We start from the raw sequence: 19,831 nt of genomic DNA, 5'->3' as shown, positions 1-19,831 counted from the left end.
GTTGAAGTGAACTACTCATTTTTAAATCAACTGTGAAACAGTAATAACGATTTTTAATCCTCATTCAAAGTGGAAATCAAGTTGGAATATGTTACAGAGTAATGATTCAATTTCTTGATCGTCTGTTTGAAACGAGCAAGTTGTGTAAGTTGGTCAAAGTTCAAGTTTCGGTCAACTGCAAGTTTACTGAAAAAGAAATGTCATGTTTAACTTTTACAGCAAGATACTAGAGAATTGACTCCACGAAGTCTGAGTTCTTCATAATATCTTCTTTCTGTTCCTAAACAATCTTAATCTTTCTCCTTGACTTTCAATAACCTCTTACATCACAAAACACACCTCTGTTTTGGTCAATCGACCAATCAGAAAGTTCTCAAATGAACCGGAAGTGAGCTCTTTTAAAAGGTGCAACACTTCCTAGTTCACTGGTAGATGAAGAAGTTCTGCAGGAGCTCGAGCAGTTCTGAAACTCGGCAGTTCCAGAGTCCAGAATGCTGGGATGCAGAATACTGGAATGCAGCATGCTCAGGACATCTGCAACTAAGCTGGACGAGAGAAGTTCAGAGGAATTATGAAGTCTGTTCTGGATGATCTCACGACTCCGAACGGTTCCCTACTGTCCTTACGGAGACGCTGAAAAGTGGCTCGAAGTGGAACTTTACGCCGGAACTGACATATCTTCAGAAAGGTAAAAAGTCGATCTTCAACCGCAAAGCATACCGTTGGGTCAAGCTGGTCTAGAAGGAGCGTGCTGTTTCTGGTTATAACAGACAAATTCCCTCCCCATCTCTCTCAACTTAAACTTCATTTCCCATCTTTAAAATTCTTCTATCCTGCTAGCAAATCATTCCAGATATTTTTCAGAAATGTCTGTGTGAAGCTGGAAGCAAGGTTTTCAACCATCGCCGTATGGTCTTCCTTGTAAAACCTGCTAAATAAGCTGTTGTTATTTTCAATTTTTGCCAATTAATGTAAATGTGTGATGTGTTAAACTTGATTCTGTTAATAAATGACCCACTGTCGTTGGTGAGTCAAAGATAATTAACGTCTCACGTTACATTTTTAATTATTCAATGCACGATATTATACAGTCCAGAAAAATGAAAGAATCCGTTTAATTTATGAATATATATCAGCATATGTTCATTCTACACCTGTTTAATGATGGATGATTTCTTTTCACAAAGATGGCCTCCTTTACTCCTCTCTCAAACCATCGTTCCTCCCTGTCCAGGATGTGAACATCTTCATCTTTGAAAGAGTGACCGCTGGCCTGGAGATGAGTGTTAGACCGCAGAATCCTGGCCTGATGATGTTGATCTTCTGTGCTGGGCCATCCTTTTGGCCATTGGCTGTTTAGTTTCCCCGATGTAAGACTGATCACAGCCCTCCTGACACTGAACAGCATACACTATATTACTCTGTTTGTGCCGGGGGACTGGATCTTTGGGATGAACCAGTCTTTGCTGTAATGTATTTTGGGGTTTAAAAGCCACTGGGACGTTATGTTTAGAAAATAAACGTCTCAGTTTCTCTGATACTCCCTCAACATACGGAATGACCACCGGTCTGGGTCTAGGATTTCTCCTTCTGTCTGGCTCCTGAGTTAGTGGGGACGCTGTCTGCTCTGTGATACAGAGTCCTGATGACTCCTAACTTGTGCTCCTGTAGTGAACTAAGCCTCAGGTCAAATCTGGCCCTGAGGGCCTTCCTGGGACAAGAACTGACATTTCATTGATTTGAATCCAGAGATACAGTTTGGCCCATCCAGAGACTTTCTAAGTGTGTCCTGCACGGATCAATTGAAAGAACACTCTCTTTTTCTATTATCATTACTATTTTACAAATGTCTTGATAATCAAAAGTGTGTTTAATTCAAATCATTTTTAAATGTTGAAGTGAACTACTCATTTTAAATCAACTGTGAAACAGTTTTAATGATTTTTAATCCTCATTCAAAGTAGAAATCTAGTTAATGTCTGTTACAGAGTAATTATTCATTTTCTTGATCTTCTGTCTGAAATGAGCAGGCTGTAAGTCGGTCAAAAGTCGGAGACAAACGCCAACAAGTTTGTTGGAACAAACTTTCATGTTTTTAAATCCTCTCAGACGTAAATAGAGAAGCTGGCACCTGTTTCCTCCCATCTCGCCTAAACATTTCTCTTGTCTGTTTCAAAAACATTTTCTGTCTGTTCCAAAACATTTTTCTGTTTTTCTGACTTCTAGTGACCTCTTACGTCACAAAAACACACCCCTTATTGGCTCTTTCAGCCAATCAGGACTTCCCAAATGAACCGGAAACAGAACTCTTTAAATGTCGACACTTCCTAGTTCCAACCAGTGCGGTGGGAGAGCAGTTCAGTTCGGAGGGCAGAACCGAACAGAAAAGTTGCTGGAGAGAACAGGAGGTTCCAGACATGATCCGAAGTTCTTCCGAGTCTCGTGGGAATTATGGAATCTTCCACATCTTAGTGGAACCTCTGACGGACTCACAACTCATGTGAGCCCACCCGGGAGGTGAGCGTGTGTTGAACGAAGTACCGTCACTACTTCGGACGATTCACAGCTGTTCCTACGGAGACGCTGGAAAGGTGGCGTTAAATGGAACTCCGTACCAGTGGAGACATCTTCTACAGGTAAAGAGTCGATTTCCACTACCTACGTGTACCGAGGTGAAGCTGGGTTCGGATGGAGAGTGCCGTTCGTCGTCGACACATATTCCCTCATCCATCTTTCCCTCTCCATTGAAACTCCTTCATTTCCCATCTTTAAAACTCTTCTATCTTGCCAGTAAATCATCCAGATATTTTCATAATTGTCTGTTGTAATTAGTTAAGCTGTGTTATTGCTTCAATCAGAATAATCACGTGTACAATGTTTGATGTTAAACTTTGATTCTGTTAATAAATGACCGCATTCATTTTGATGGGTCAAAGAAATTTAACGTCTCACGTCACTGATCTCTGTCACATATCTGTCAAGTAGCTCGAAAAAGAGAGAACCCGTTTAAATTAAGTATAATATCAGGTACTTGAACTAGTCCAGATATTATAACATGTAGTGGAGCTCCGAAGCTAACGAAGCTAACCGACCTATCTCACTACACTCCAAAGGGTGATGGGAGTCAAACTGCAAATACTGGTCTGTGTGGGTGGGTTTGTGGTACACCTCAGTTTGCAAATGTCCTCTATCAGAGACTGAGACCTCACAGTCCAAGAAAGCCAACCTGACATTTTTTACATCTTCTCGTGTGAACTTGATGTATTTATCCACAGAGTTGATGTGGTCAGTAAAATGTTGGACTACCTGAGATTTAATTTTAACCCAGGTGTCGTCAACATACCTGAACCAATGACTTGGTGGTGTCCCTGAAAAGGACGTCAAGGCTCTCTTTTCTACCTCCTCCATGTACAGGTTGGCAACAATAGGAGAAACTGGAGACCCCATAGCACACCCATGTTTCTGCCTATAATATTGCTCCCCATATGTGAAGTAGGTTGACTGCAGGCACAGTTTCAAGAGTTGACACAGTTGTTCTGTGGAAAGTGTGGTCCTGCTGCTCAGAGTGGTGTCTGATTTTAATCTTAAACTGACCACCTCTACTGCATCATCAACAGGAATGCACGTAAAGAGTGATGTGACATCAAAAGAGACCATTGTTTCATCAGTCTCCATGATGACATCCCTCACCTTGTCCACAAAGTCCATGGTGTTCTGTATGTGGTGTTCTGAGCTGCCAACTAAAGGGATGAGTACAGACGCCAGATATTTAGAAACATTGTAAGTGACAGAGTTAATCATGCTAACAATAGGTCTTAAAGGTACACCTTGTTTGTGGATTTTAGGTAAACCATACAGACTAGGTGTGGCCTCCCCTGGGTACAGTCTGTGGTACAGAATACGGTCAATAGCCTTGTCCTGCTCCAAATTTTTCAGGCAATTACATGCCAGGGAGACAGAAAAGTGGGTGAAGAATTTATCTGACAGACAGCTCACCCAGCCGGAGACAGAGATTCTTTGCCAGGGGACTGAACTTTGCGGTTGCACCAAGTAGAATTCCTCTGGTTTAGATGATCATAGCCACAGAATCAGCCATCCGCAACAACAAAATGAAAGAGGGTGAAGCAGAACAGCTCAGAATCAAAGTTTCATCCTGCCTCAGCAATGCCAAACCACCACCTTCCAACATCAGTAGAGAGGAGAGGGATGCACTCACCACTCTTAGCAAGGACAAAAAACATCATCATTCTCCCAGCAGACAAAGGAAGGTGCACAGTGATTTTGAACCAGAAAGACTATCATGAGAAAGTTATGACACTCCTTAGTGACTTAAACACTTATGAACCTCTGAAAAGAGATCCAGGAAGTGGTTACAAAAAGAAGTTATTAGATTGCCTGAAAAACCTAAGCCTATTTTTGTGTTACAGAAAAGAGCTATAAGAATTATAACTAAAAAACATTACTGTCATCCTACAACTACTTTATTTTATAAATTGAAATTACTTAAGTTTTATGATCTGGTGGATTATAAGATTCTCCTACTTATGTATAAAGCTCAGAATTATATACTACCCTCGAACATTCAAGCATATTTTGTGAAAAGGAAAAGTTGTTATAATCTAAAGGGAACAGATATTTTTGTGAAACCAAAGTATAGGACTAGTTTAAGGGGTAGGTCTACTTCAGTACAGGGAATGGGTTTTTGGAATAGTTTGGATGATGATGTAAAAAAATCAAAGTCAATGTTTATATTTAAGAAAAAGATTAAGAACATATTGTTGAATGGATACATATAGATTTAAGTTAGTTAATATCAAACGAAATATAAATGGAAAAATTGTGATCAGTTATGTAATTTTGTTGTATTATTTATAGATGATTATTGATTGAATTGATTGTTTGAATTGATTTTGTTTAAGGGGCAGAAATAATAAGATTTTTTTTCTTCTTCTGCTGCCTTTCATTTTATGTTTTGTATTTTACTCTCTTGTTTTGAAATTGTTATTGTGTTTGTAATTTGAAATGAATAAATAAAAAAAATAAATAAATAAACATTCACACAATGAAAACAACCGTATGAATGCTGAAACAACCTTGAGATGTCATTATATTTAATATGCCAGATAAACTGTATGGTAATTGGCAATCAGATCACTTCAGGAATGTTAGGACATACAGCTGGAAAGTGTTACCACTCCTCATGACTTGAAACTTGATTTTCCTGATGGCCCAACATTTGCCTAGAGATTGGGAGTTGTTCAGTTTGGGAGTTAATTTCTTATTCAGTTCTGCACATTACATTAACAATTAGTTTCAAACAAGTTGTCATTGCATCAAAAATCAAAAGGAGGATGTTTTGGGAGTGGGTGTGTATCGTGACCAGGCAACACCTGTGCCTGGTTTGGGGAAGGAGCAATAGGAAACAACAAGCAAATGTTTTCATGTGCTCTGGCTCTTGTAACACTAAATATGCCATACAGTATTTATCATTTAAAAATTATTGTTTTTTGTTGTTGTTGTTGTTGTTGTTTTACAAATAAAACATCATTAGGAGTCTTTCCAGTAACATTTGTTTCTACTTGTTTAATAATGAACTCCAGGGAAGGCAATGAGCCGGGTGATGAGCTGACGGTGACGTACAGAGAGCTGCTGCAGAGTGTCTGTCAGTTTTCCAATGTCCTGAAATCACAGGGTAAGTTCATTCATTCATTCATTCACTTCAACAATTGCTCTTGTCAAGGATGAATGCTTTTCCCTTTCTCTCCTTCTCTGATTTGCTTTGCTTTGCTTTGTCCTGTCTATGAAACTGCTTTAGAGCCTCTCTTCACAAATCTTCCGAATCATAATACTGTTATGGATTTGGTCAGTTGGTCCCTCAAAGCATTTGATAACATTTCTTCGAAGAGAAGACGGGCTTTAGGCAAGCCAACTTGCTCTGTTGGCACACACGCAGCTGGATATCTCATCGACTTGGAAGACTTGGTGATGTGTCTGTCTCTGCTGTCAATCGAAGATGTTAAGGGCGCATATATAATTGGATTTATGATAACTGGTTTTTTGCTTTTTGGATTCGGCTGGTTCCTGATCTATCAACAAACAAGGAAGTCGTCGGCAGCAAATTTGGCCCTGATCAGGCTGCCTGCCTTATGTGATGGCTTGGTTTGTGCCTCGAGCACCCAGACTCAATTGCTTCTGGCAGGATGGATCCGATCTCGGGGAATACTCTCAGGCACGGACGAGTGGTATGGCCACTTAATTTGGATGTTTCGGAACCGAGAGGAACGACACTGACTCAAGGTAGACCTATTCAGTAAAGTTCTGCCTGTCCCCAAACAATCGTGTTTATCTGAATTCATCTCCCTGACTGGCCTTGACAGGCCATCTTAATTTGTCTGGAAGCTCTGCAAACCTTGATGCTCTGCCCCCCCTCCCACCGAGGAAGTGTATGGACCAGTCAGAGGGGCACAGCTGAATAAACGTTCTGTCATCATTTCAGGACTCTTTGGATTCTATCTGACGTTGTCCTTGGCCTCCTCTGCCCCCCCCCCCCCCCCCCCCCCCCCCCCCCCCCCCCCGAGAGTGTTTACAGAGGGAACTATGGGAACTGAGCGATTATACCACTCTTATCGGAACTCTTGCAGTTCCTCTCAGAGTGTCTCTGGACACGCTCACACCCCCCCCCCCCGTCCCCCCACGGAATATCAGTGTCATGTGCTTGTGTGCGAGTTTTATTTTTTTTTTCATGTTCAGGCTATTAATCTTCTACCATAGATTAAGATCGTGTTAGGAATTTTTTTTTGCCTCCAAAACCTATGTAGTCATTTTCACCACTTTATTGTATATCCAAATAGATCTCACTTGTAAATGAGTCTTCGAGGCTCAGTGTGAATTACCTATAGAGATAAATCACATTGAGCCTCGAACAAAGGTTGAATGAAAGAAAATTCAACCTTTATTTATACAGATTAATCGCATCGAGCCTCAGGGACTCATTTACAAGTGAGACTTGTTTAGACAGACAATAAAGTAGAGAAAAGTGACAACAGTGTGAGGAGGCAAAAAAAATCATAACTGGCACTAAGCCCTGGCCAATGCAGTGCCAGAAATTGGAAAAAAGATCCTGCACATAAAGCAACACAGTGACGCAGACATTCCTCAGGGGGGAGGGAAGGCGGCAAAGGTAGTGAGATTGTCCATGAATACTGCCAGAGGTTCTGTAGTAGTCTGGAATAAGAAGACAACAACCGCATTGCTCCTCCTGAATCCGAGGTTCCACTATCCGACGGAACCTCCTCTCCAGAACCCCTGAATAGACCTTACCATGGAGGCTTAAGAACGTGATCCCCCTGTAGTTGGAACACACTCTACGGTCCACCGTTTTGAATAGTGGGACCGCCACCCCGGTCTGCCAATCCAGGGGAACTGCTCCCGATGTCCTTGCAATATTGCAGAGTTGTGTAAGCCAACACAACCTCACAACATCCAAAGCCTTAAGGAACTTCGGGCGAATCTCATCCACCCCCAGGGCCCTGCAACCGAGGAGCTTCAGCTCTCTTGACGGGGTGGTGCGCCCCCGCTTGTATAATGGTAGGGGAAACACTGAATTCAAAATATATAAATACAAAAGTGAACAAAGACTTCAGCCTACCATACATTGTGCATTAACCTTTGACTCAAGATAAAATGAAGACTTTACTGTTTTTTTTAACCATATTGCACTAACATTTTCTCTATTTTCAAAACTTAACCAAATATGAAATGTACAGACTTCACAGTCTTTACCAAATTGATTCATATTTGGTAAATATTTAACAAAATTTCAAAACCTGTTCAAGTCTGCACAAAAACTCTTCTGAAGTATAATTTATAAACCATCTAAACCAGTGGTCCCAAACCTTTTATTGCGCCCTTGACCGGTTTGATGTAAGACAATATTTTCACGGACCAGGGTGGTGGTGGTGGGGGGGTGTTAGTGGTCTGGGGGTCCTCCCCAACAGAATAAAAAAAAAAATAGATGCCATTGTCTGCATTCTGGTGTCTTTTTACTAACATTTAAAACATGTTTCACTTCAAATACTCTGACTGCACGACAAACAGTTTCATGAGCTGAGATCATCGTCTGTTTTATCAGAGCCAGATTTTCTCGCTGTGGCCCAAAGATGATCTCTCCTGTGCAGGAGGTCAGCTAGCTCTGGAGTAAACCAGGGGCTGTCTCGTCCCTTTATTCTGAACTGATGAAAAGGAGCATGTTTGTTCACAAAATAAATGAAACTATTATGAAAATAGTTCCAAGCGGAGTTCACGTCATCAGTTAACAGAATACGATACCAGTCAAAGTGAGACAGATCCCAGAAGAATGACTGTTCACAAAAACGTTTTTTATTTATTAATCTGGGCTTAGAAGGTGGAAGTTTAATATCTCTGAGAGCCGCTGTCACACAATGATCACTCAAAATGTCATTGAATACACCTGTACCAGGGAATTTGTGAGGCATATTAGTTAGAAACAGGTCTAAGATGGAGGATTTATCAGGACAGTTTTTGTTTGTTCTAGTGGGAGTCTCATTGAGTTGGGTTAGACTGAGTGACAGGCAACATTCCTTGAATTGATCACAGAGGGGGGTCGACTTACCCCAGTCAATGTTGAAATCTCCTGCCAAAAAATCTCTTTGAATTTAAAATTTCCAAGGAATTCCATCAGGGAGGACAGAGCCTTGGGTGTTGCTGAGGGAGGACGATGACAACCCACTACAGATAAAATCTGGCCTCCATTCAGTGATGTTTACAGCTAAGGCCTCAAACTGGTTTGGGATTGTTTTAACAGACACAAGACTAGAAACAGCATCTCTGATAGGGCTGCAACTAACAATTATTTCAATAATCGATTAATCGGACAAGACATTTTTTTGATAACCGATGATTCGGCAAAAAAAAAAAAAGTTTTAATTAACACCTCTTTATTCCAAAATTTGACTGCCATAGCAAATCGCACAAAAATCAAGTTGCTACTTGACTATTCTGTTAGCAAAATATTGAATAATTAAAAAATAAAAAGTTAGTCAAATATCTTCAATAAAAAATAAATGTACACAAAAATACATACAAATGTGTCTTTATACCTGCACAATGTGTAGCTATTTTGTAAAATGTGTCCTTGAAGGATCATTGTAACCTGGATTAAAAGTGTGGATTATTGTAACCTGGATTAAAAGTGTGGATTATTGTAACCTGGATTAAAAGTGTGGATTATTGTAGTGAAGCCTTCATCTTCAACCATCGACAGAGGCCTCATGTCAGTGACGATCATGTTCAGGATGTTTCAGTGAAGACAGCTGCTGCTGTGGTGTCCATGATGTCTGTCCATCATGAAGGATGTTGTTGTTGTTTGTTGTTGTTTTCTGGAATGAGACAGTAAATGTTTTATATCATAATTTACAGCAACTCAAGAAATGCCTTGTTTCACTTACAGTGTTAGGTTCAGGCAAAAGTAGCTAAAAGAGCAATTAAACACACACACACACACACACACACACACACACACACACACACACACACACACACACACACACACACACTGTAAAATACTAATTACCCACACTTGACTAGATGAAATAAATTTATTTAATTCCTGTTTAAATGCAATTCATCTTGCCATACAACGCAGTGTCTTCAGACTTTGCCAGCAAATTAAAAGTTGAAGCTTAATCATTAAATTATTATCTTTGTGTTAGATTTATTTACAAATTACATTTAAACACTGCTTGTTCCAATTAAATTAAATAAAAACGCATGTTCTCTATCACCGTCATTAATCAGATAACAACCAGCAGCTCCAGCTATCAGAGAGACTGACGTTACAGCTGACGTCACTAACGTACTGTAGCTGTAAGCTAATGCGCAACATGAAGATGTCTCCTCCTCCTCCCCCAGCCCTGACAATAAAACTCCCCAAAGCGATGAGCACCTGCTGCCTGCCACCTGCTAAGCTAAATGACCAAGGAAGAACACTGTTTCTTAAAAGGAAATGCCATCCACTGCACCTCTGACCCCACCCACCAAAAAAAAAACCTCTTTGGATCTGGACGATTCACGTAAATGACATATTTTAGTTTGAAATAGGCAAATTTTGCCAAAAAGCCACTAGTTTGCAGGTAACTGCGTCACAGGCATGAAGTAAAAATGCATTTCTTCCTTGGGTTCTTTTCTTTCACCTTTTCTCTCCCTTTACTTTTAACAGTGGACTCGTCTCTAGTTTCACAGAGCCGTGCTGCACCGCAGCAGCTTCACAGGCAGGAGCCGGTACTGATGGCTTTTCAAAATAAAGTAAATTTTTATGTTTCATGATATTTACATTTATTTCAAATCTATATAAACCTCTATTCTGAAGGTGTGGCAGCTTGAATTTTACCGTGGCGGTGCTCCACGATAAAATGCATGTAGAGGAAACCCTGATGTGCCTGTATGGTGTATGTCAGAAAAGATCCAGTCTCTGATTGTCTACACTGTATGCCAATCAAGTGACAAATTGCATAGTGAGGATAGATCGATAGGCTGACGTCTATTAAAAAAAAGAATGACGTCTTATTTTGCCATGCGATCTAATCAAATTGCCTTCGCGATCGACTGGTAGATCGCAATCAGCGTATTGGGCACCCCTACTCTACAGGGGTAGAGTAGGGGTGGTGGCGCAGAGGTTAGAGAGGTGGGCTTGTGATCCGAAGATCGCCGGTTCGCGCCCCGGCCCCGACAACATCAAAATTGTGGGTGGGGTAGGTGAAACACCCACACTTGCCCCCACCCTCATTCGCCCTACTCTGGGCCCATGAGCAAGGCCCTTAACCCCCACCATGTGCTCCCTAAACAGGTCTCTCTTGAAAATGAGTTCTCGTGGCTCAATGAGACTAACCTGGATAAATAAAGGCTAAATGAAGAAAAAAAAAAAAAAAACCATCATCTCGGACCCGTAAAATTTGGAGTACCAGAGTATCTAATGGAGCATTGTGTGTAGAATTTTGAGAAAAGAGATTATGGTAATTTTATACAATTTGGAATAAGGTGCTAATACATCAAAATATGGAAAAAGTGAAGCACTGTGAGTACTCTTCAGATGCATTGTACCTAGCCACGAATACAATTGCTTCCTCCCCTTTCCAGGATTTGTCACTCTGCTGCAACAAAACAAAACTCCCTCTGTTCTTCTCCACAGTGTAACTCCTATCCACTCAAAATACCTTGCTCCAAAACATTAGTTTACTTGCATTCCCTGTTCAATTCCAGTCCAAATAAAACTCATCAAAAACTTCAAACATTCATTATTCAAATCCCTCAGCAAAGTGGGCCATCAGTGTACAGCTTGTTTTTTTATTGTATCTTTTAGGGAATTAAGCTTTTGGTTTGATGATTTAAAAAAAGCGCTTCAGAACCATGTTAATGTCAAAATAATGCAGCTCAGACGTGTGAATGTATTGTCAGTTTTAGAGAAACCTCAGCAGACCTGCTGATGTTGTGGTTGTTTCTCCCTGACGCTCCCTTTGTGTGGTGTGGCTGTGTGTGTGTGTGAAGAGTGCGTAATCCGATTACAAAACTGTTTGAAATGTGCCCTTTGCCACCAAATGTGAACAGAGGCATCAGAGCTGACCACATGCAGTTAAGTCAAATATGAATTTAGAATTGTTTTGAATATCAAATGTGAACAGACCTTTTTTTTTACTCCAGCACATAAAAATACACTGAACAAATAAACATCTATCTCTTTTAACTGTTTTTGCTTGTGTTGCTTCATTGAAGCGCACGTTGTCGCTGAGCCTCATGTACACCCACAGATTGGGAAACATGCCCAACACGTTACGTGCTTTAAGATTATGAAAGCTTCTGCTTTCAACAGAGTAACAGTTGCCTTCAGTCACACACATTGCACTTGCATTTTAAAGTTCAACACCTACCCACTATTATTGTTTCAAGTGCTTTTAAGAGGCAATTACTCTCATAGAATATGATGTACAGTGGTAATATGTTTTTTCATATTCGTGTTACGCAGGTGTTAAAAAAACTTAAACGAACTGGTCGAGGAAACACCCGAGCACACAACCAATGATTATCAAAGCGTTATGACTATCATTATTGATTAGTTTTTATACCCAGGGTAGTGTAGACTGAGGAAAAAGAGACTGAACCATTCAATACAAAGGTAAGTGAAAGTTTATTTATAGTGCTCAGGAATAATATTTACAAGGGCATGTAAAACAGGTGAGTACCGATTCAGATCCATGATGAATGGCTTACTTTTTGTTTTTGTTTCACAAGTATGGAGAGAAGCGGTGGTGGGCATGGTTCTGCTAATCTGCTAATAGCAGAGCTAACGTTCCATGTAGCGGATTAGCATTTTCACTAACTTTGAAAACCTTTAGCAGAATTAGCTCCTGCTACATCTAATTCCAATAAATTCAAGTCTGTTAAAAAAAAAAGGTTTAAAGACAGTTCTTCACACTAAAATCAAAGTACACTGGTGATTTTTCACTATGTGGAGCTAACCATAAGCATGGAATGTAACCTTTCTGGCAGGAAGGAGCCTGAGCTTGTACATAAGGTTGAGAGGTACTGAAATGGCCAGCCTGCAGTCCAGATCTTTCACCTATAGAGAACATTTGGCGCATCATAAAGAGGAAGGTGTGACAAAGAAGGCCCAAGACGACTGAACAGTTAGAGGCCTGTATTAGACATGAATGGGAGAGCATTCCTATTTCTAAACTGGAGAAACTGGTCTCCTCTGTCCCCAGACGTCTGTTGAGTGTTGTAAGAAGAAGGGAGGATGCCACACAGTGGGAAAAATGGACTTGTCCCAACTTTTTTGGGATTTGTTGACGCCATGAAATTTGGAAACAACAGATTTTTCCCTTAAAATGATACATTCTCTCAGTTTAAACTTTTGATCTGTGATTTGTGTTCTATTCTGAATAAAATATTAGATGTTGGCACCTCCACATCATTGCATTCAGGTTTTATTCACAATTTGTTTAGTGTCCCAACTTTTTGGAATCTGGTTTGTACTAAACATTTTGTTTTTGCAGTATTACATACAATAAAAAAAAACAAGGGGTAATTTTACTGAAATTACTTTATATATTGTAAAGTATTCAGTCTGCAAGTATATAAAAAAAACCCTTCTGTTATTTAGATTGAAAAAGTCTGCACAAGTAGATCAATAAATCCACCACAAAAACTAAAGTGCAGGTGCAGTGTCCCAAAATAACAAAATAAAATCAAGCTTAAGATCTGTTGAGCATAAATGTAACAAAATATATTTTTCCTTTAAATGAGCTATAACTTCCAGAACTTGTAACAAGGTTATCAGCTGACCCTGAAGCTTGTTGTGTTTCAGCTTCCTATGTTCCTGCAGGAATGATTCATTCATTTCTCCGATCCTCTGTCTCTGATCACCTGACTCTGTTCTTGGTCCATGGACTGTGGATCTCAAGAGACAGTTAAGCTGCGCGTGTTTGTACGGGCAGTTTAGAGCGGGGGAGACGCATTCTGCACTGGCAGCTCAGAGTGGAGTGGGGAGAGAAAAAAAAAAAGACGAGTGGCAGCTTAGAGCTGGGGAAGGGAGAGACTTTCGAGTTGTCTGTACCTGCAGTTTAGAGCTGGATGGAGAGACGCAGCTGAGCCGTGCATTGTTTGTTTTTAGCTTTTTAGCTAGCTAGTATTGCGTGCTGCTAATTAGCGTCACACCTGGACCGACAGGTGGAGGGTTGGTGCGCAATTCGGGATGGTCGTTCAGCGCGCTCGGTTCTGTTAAAGGGGCGTGGTGCCTTGACGTATTACGTCAGGAAATTAGCATATCATATCATTTTTTTTTGCCCGGGCAAGCTTTTTTTTTACAGGTATTATCATGATCGATATGATATGGCCCAGTCCTAGACTTCATTGCACACCTGGGTAGTGACAGTGTGGACTGGAGGGGCTTGATTGGGAAGAACGGCCTCTCTGATCTGAACTTGGGCAGTGTTCTGTTGTTGGACTTCTGTGCTAGTCATAGTTTGTCCATCACAAACACCATGTTCGAACATAAGGGTGTCCGTAAGTGCACTTGGCACTAGGACGGCCCAGATCATAGATCGATGATTGACTTTTTTAGTTGTCATCTGATTTGCGGCCGTTTGTTTTGGACACTCGGGTGAAGCGAGGAACTGAGCTGTCAACTGATCACCACTTGGTAGTGAGTTGGGGCAGATGATGGGAGAAGATGCCGGACAGACCTGGTAGACCCAGACTTGTAGTGCGGGTTTGCTGGGAATGCCTGGCAGAAGAACCCATCAGACAGATTTTCAACTCTCATCTCCAAGAGAGCTTTTAACCACATCCCAGTTGACGTGGGGGACATCGAGTCTGCGTTGGACATGTTCTACACCTCAATTGTTGAAGTAGCTGCCTTAAGCTTTAGCTACAAGGTTGTCTGTACTTCTTGCGGTGGCCATCCACAAACTCAGTGGTGAACACCTTGGGTTAGGGAGGCTGTCGACTGAAGGAGTCCTGTCAAGCCTTGTTGGCCGGTGGGACTCTAGAGGCAGCTGAGGAGTACCGGAGAGCCAAACAGTCCACAGTCTTTGCTGTTACTGAGGCAAAAGCTCAGATATGGGAGGAGTTCACTGAGGCCTTGGATAGAGACTCTCGGTCAGCTCCAAGGAGATTCTGGCAAAATATCAGGCGACTGAGGAGGGGAAAACAGTGCTTTATTAACACTGTTCAGTGAAGGTGGGGTGCTGTTGACTTCAACCAGTGATGTCGTCGGGAGGTGGAAGGAATACTTCTTGGACCTTCTTAATCGCACCAGTACATCTTCCATGAAAGAAGCTGAGTCAGGGGACATTGGGGTTGGTCTATCATTAACCGTGGCTGAGGTCACCAAGGTAGTTAAAAAGCTCCAAGGCTGCAGGACTCCAAGGGTGGATGAGGCTGTGGATGTTGTGGGGCTGTTTTGTTTGACATGTCTTTGCAACATAGTGTGGAAATCGGGGGCAGTGCCACTATATTGGCAGACTGGGGTGGTGGTTCCCCTCTTCAAAAAGTGGGACTGGAGCGTATACTCCAATTATAGGGGCATAATTCTCCTTAGCCTCCCTGATAAGTTTTATTCAGGGGCACTGGAGAAGTGAATCAAATCTTTAGTCGAACCTCAGATCCAGGAGGAACAATGCGAGTTCCATCCTGGCTGTGGAACACTGAATCAGCTTTTTACCCTCATGAGGGCCCTCGAGGAGTCATGGGCAGGGCTTAATTTATAAACTGATCGATGCTGGAATGCAAATAGCGGGTAAGCCAGTTGGGGGGCAGGGGTTCCTCCCTCAGAAAATTTTGAATAAAGTAGATGTGATTTCCTGCATTTTAGTGTATTTTAACGGGTTGTTAAACATCTACATTTACCTACATTTCTAAACACTCCACTTCTGTCAAACATCTTATCCCCCCCACGTACTTGACGGTTTTGAGCAGACTCTTCTCCGCTGAATTCACCATCCAGCTCCACATGGGAAACCTCCATGCGCCTTCTCCGTCTGTTCTTGGCCACTGTCTGTGAACTCCTGCCCGTTTACGACTGCCTGGCTAGCTCTGCACTCACCCCCACCACTCTTTTAGGGGCTGAGATTTTTTTAGGGTAGAAGCAGAAATGCTTCACTTGAAGGGGCAGATGATTGTATGTGATATTAATAAGTGGTCGTTGTGCTTATTGTTTAGTGTTAATTAGTGGTGTAACATTACACGTGAATGTGTTGAACCATTTTGGTACGTCGTGTTCGGTTCGGTCCATGTGCGTTCCGTTTCGGTTATTTTTTCACTCATTAAATTTTATTAACGAGAGATTATGCACTACAGAACTAAAGAACTTGATTTAGTATATCTTGTTCCATGTCTTCATTTTAATGCTGCTGTTTTAATTTTTTAAGGTATATTCTTACTACTTTTTATTTCTTAGTGTTACCATTAGTGTTAAGCACTTTGATAACAGTCTATCTGTTTTAAATTGTGCTCTATAAATAAATATGACTTGACTTGACTAAAGTTCCTAAGCGTGTTTCGGCACGGCACTAATAATTGTTGCATAGTCTTGCAGCACGCGTAGTATTAGCAGCCTAACATCTCATTGCGGTCTCCTGTTTGGGAACATAATGGCTTTCTTGTTGAGACTCAACAATGAGAAAAGACAAGTGCAAATCCAAAGCCGTGTGTCGACATTGTTTCACGGCGATTGGATCTGCAACAGATAATATGTCTAACTTGAGAGAAAGTGCGAGCAGTGCGCGATTTAGCAGGCACGCAGCTTAGATGGAACATTGATCATGGGAGTTTGCCCATCCAGTCTACATGTGTTTTGTGGACTTGGAGAAGGCTTTCAACCATGTTCCTCAAGTCTAAAAAAGTTAAATCGGGTCCTTTGGACATTCAAAAAATAAATAAATAAAATTGTTGAAAAGTTTCGTCTTTCATCAAATACGAAACGTTTCTACAATTTTTATTTATTTTTTTAATGTCCTGAGGACCAGATTTAACTTTTAGATTTTTCTACCTGAATTATTGAGCATGCATCAGGACATGTTCCTCAAGGTACACTGTGGGGGGTGCTCTGTGAGTACGATATTAGGGGTCCATTGCTATGGGCTGTGTGGTCCCTATACAAACGGTGCGAGAGTTTGGTTCGCAATGTTGGTAGTAAGTCGGACCCCTTCTTGGTGGGAATTGGTCTGCGCCAGGCTGCCCATTGTCACCGATTCTGTTAATAAATTTTATGGACTGCATTTCTCGGTGCAGCCATGGGGTGGAGGGATTCTGGTTCGGTGGCCTCAGGATTCCTTCTCTGCTCTTTGGAAATGATGTGGTCCTGTTCGCATTCATTCAGCCTTTATTTAGACAGGTAAATTCCATTGAGCCACAACAAAGTTGTGTCAGGGCACTTTACAGAAACATTCACATACATAAAAGCCAGTTAGTAAAGTTCTCTATCTAAGGAGGCCAGCAGACAAGTTGAATCTTGTCTTCTTTGCAGTCTCCCATCCTGAGCAAGCACAGTGGCAACAGTGGAAAGGAAAACTCCCTTTTAAAATGAAGAAACCTCCAGCAGAACCAGGCTCAGGACAAGCGGTCATCTGCTTTGACCGGCTGGTTTGAGAGGACAGGAAGGAGAGACAAACGAACACAGAATAGCAGGTCCAGGTGTATCTGAAAGACAAAACACACATGTTAAGGATAGAAAAAATAATTACAAATACAAAACGGGTTGAGCAGAGTAAGTAAAGACAGTAGCAGAGTGAAAAGTGTGGTCAGTTTGTCCTCCAGCAGTCTAAGCCTATAGCAGCATAACTAAGGGACAGCTCAGGAAACCCAAGCCGACCCTAGCTATAGGATTTATCAAAAAGGAAAGTCTTAAGCCTAGTTTTAAAACTGGATAATGTGTCAGCCTCACAGACAGAGATTGGAAGTTGGTTCCACAAGAGAGGAGCCTGAGAACTGAAAGATCTGCCTCCCATTCTGTTTTTGTAAATTCTAGGAACCACAAGTGAACCTGCAGTCTGAAAGCAAAGTGCTCTGTTAGGAAAATATGGAACAATAAGCATATAAGAATAGTTGCGTTTTGCAGCTTTGATGGCAGTTGTACATTTATTCCTCATCTGCCGAAAACTCAGCCAATCAGTGTCTGAGTCAGATTTTCTCACTGCGGCCCAAAGATGATCTCTCCTGTGCAGGTCGTCGGCTAGCTCTCGAGTAAACCAGGGGCTGTCTTGTCCCTTTATTTGAACTGACGAAAAGGAGCATGTTTGTTCACAAAATAAATGAAACTATTATGAAAATAGTTCCAAGCGGAGTTCACTTCGTCAGTTAATAGAATACGATGCCAGTCAAAGTGGGATAGATCCCAGAGGAATGACTGTTCACAAAAACGTTTCATATCCCTTTTTTTGAATTTATCTGGACTTAAAAGGTGGAAGTTTCGAAGACATATTATCCAGTTTGACATGACCGTCAACAAGGAAGAGGGCCAGCGATGGAGGAGGGGGGTGTACCAAAGAGACCATCTTAACACCAACATAACTGGTTTGTTCCACTTTGGGGTAAGCTGTTGGGGGAACAATCAGTTTTGTTGTGTGTTTCCTTGACTGATGAAGCCTTTCGGATCGAAGGTGAAACGTTTCAGCACAAAAAAAGAAACTGTCCAGATGACCTGACTGAAAAATGTTGGGCACCCTGTTCAGTGTTTCCTCTAGGAATTATTTTAACCATGGTGGTGGGCTTCCTGCGGGGTGTGGTAGGGCACACTGGGGGAGGGGAGTCTGGGGGTCCTCCCCCAGAAAATTTTGAATAAAATAGATGCCATTTCCTGCATTCTTGTGTATTTTAATGGGTTGTTAAACATCTACGTTGACCTACATAAGTAAACACTTGTTTCAATAATTATGTTAGAGACATCAACAAAATTCAGTCAGGTTCTCTGGACAGATTAAAAAAATTGTTGAAATTATTGATCTTGCATCAGGATATTATAGACACACTTCGTTCAACTAGTAAATGGAATGGTAAATGGACTGTACTTAAATAGTGCCTTTCTATCTTATCGAGATACTCGCGTATACATGGTGAAATCATAAGCTGCAGCTCCAACTAGTCCATATATGCATCATCCTGTTTGGAAACTCACTCCAATGACTAAGATCTGAGGTACTAATGTGAAACAATTCATCACAATGACTTTAGGGGTGCACTTGACTTTTATTTCTTTAATTTTTAATATATTTTTATTTTTTAACACATAGGACTTGGCAATATACCGATATTTTAAAAATATCAAGATGATTTAAAACCCGATATAAAATGAGACTATATCGATATAAAACAATATAGTTTTATACTCTGCATAAATTATAAATCCAGCAGTTTTTCTCCTTTTCTGTGGGGTCATTCACACGTCGTGTATTTTGAGTGAATCCACTCCTTTCTCTCTGCAGTTCTGCTTTTCATTTACACGACACCAGTGACCACCCTCTTTGAATCCAGAGGTTTCTGAACCCACCTTCCAGAGTGGAGGTTTTTCGCTGATCGCTTGCTGACTCCCGCTAAGGCTTTGTGTTAAACCACATGCGCACACTCACGCGTGGGCAGACGGCATATTTCTATCAGCATGGCGGTGACACACTGCTTTTTGAAGTACAAAGTGCTGTGACCGACATCTGTGTTGGAAGACAGTCTGATCCAGTTCTATTATTGCTGTTTATAAAACGAACCTGTCGAGGCAGGCGCACACGTTGCGCTGCACTATAACATACTTAAATGTGCTAAATAATAAGTTTAATAATAATAAACAGTGTTTATGTTAAGTGTGAGATATATAAAGAAGTTCATGATCTATCCATTCTCTTCCACTTATCCGAGGTCGGGTCACGGGTGTAGCAGCTTAAGTAGGGAGGCACATACTTCCCTCTCCCCAGCTGCTTGGGCCAGCTCCTCCAAGGGAATCCCAAGGCGTTCCCAGGCCAGCCGAGAAACATAGTCCCTCCAACGTGTCCTGGGTCTCCTCCCGGTGGGACGTGCCCGGAACACCTCACCAGGGAGGCGTCCAGGAGGCATCCTAACCAGATGCCCGAGCCACCTCAACTGGCTTCTCTCGACGTGGAGAAGCAGCGGCTCTACTCTGAGTTTAAAAAAGTTAAATCTGGTCCTCTGGACATTAAAGAAAAAACAAAACAAAGCAAATCAACAAAAAATGTAGAAACGTTTCGTCTCTCATCCGAGAGACTTCTTCAGTCTGAGGAGCTGTATTCAGCTCAGTCTCTTAAATAGCACCGTC

General features: G+C 41.4%; 1 protein-coding gene across 3 annotated transcripts in view; it reads left to right on the top strand.

Moving 5' to 3' along the window:
- Positions 1–19,831, top strand: part of acss2 (acyl-CoA synthetase short chain family member 2) — a 224,371-nt gene that overhangs the window by 53,248 nt on the left and 151,292 nt on the right. For all 3 annotated transcript variants that reach the window (XM_037684629.1, XM_037684628.1, XM_037684627.1), the window contains exon 3: positions 5,601–5,692. In XM_037684629.1, the coding sequence (XP_037540557.1) occupies positions 5,601–5,692 (92 nt within the window). The remainder of the gene's footprint in view (positions 1–5,600; positions 5,693–19,831) is intronic.

This window comes from Nematolebias whitei, chromosome 11 (genome assembly GCF_014905685.2).
Source record: "Nematolebias whitei isolate Nwh7 chromosome 11, NemWhi1, whole genome shotgun sequence".
In the NCBI taxonomy this organism is placed as follows: Eukaryota; Metazoa; Chordata; class Actinopteri; order Cyprinodontiformes; family Rivulidae; genus Nematolebias; species Nematolebias whitei.
This window is presented reverse-complemented; position numbering and strand designations above follow the sequence as displayed.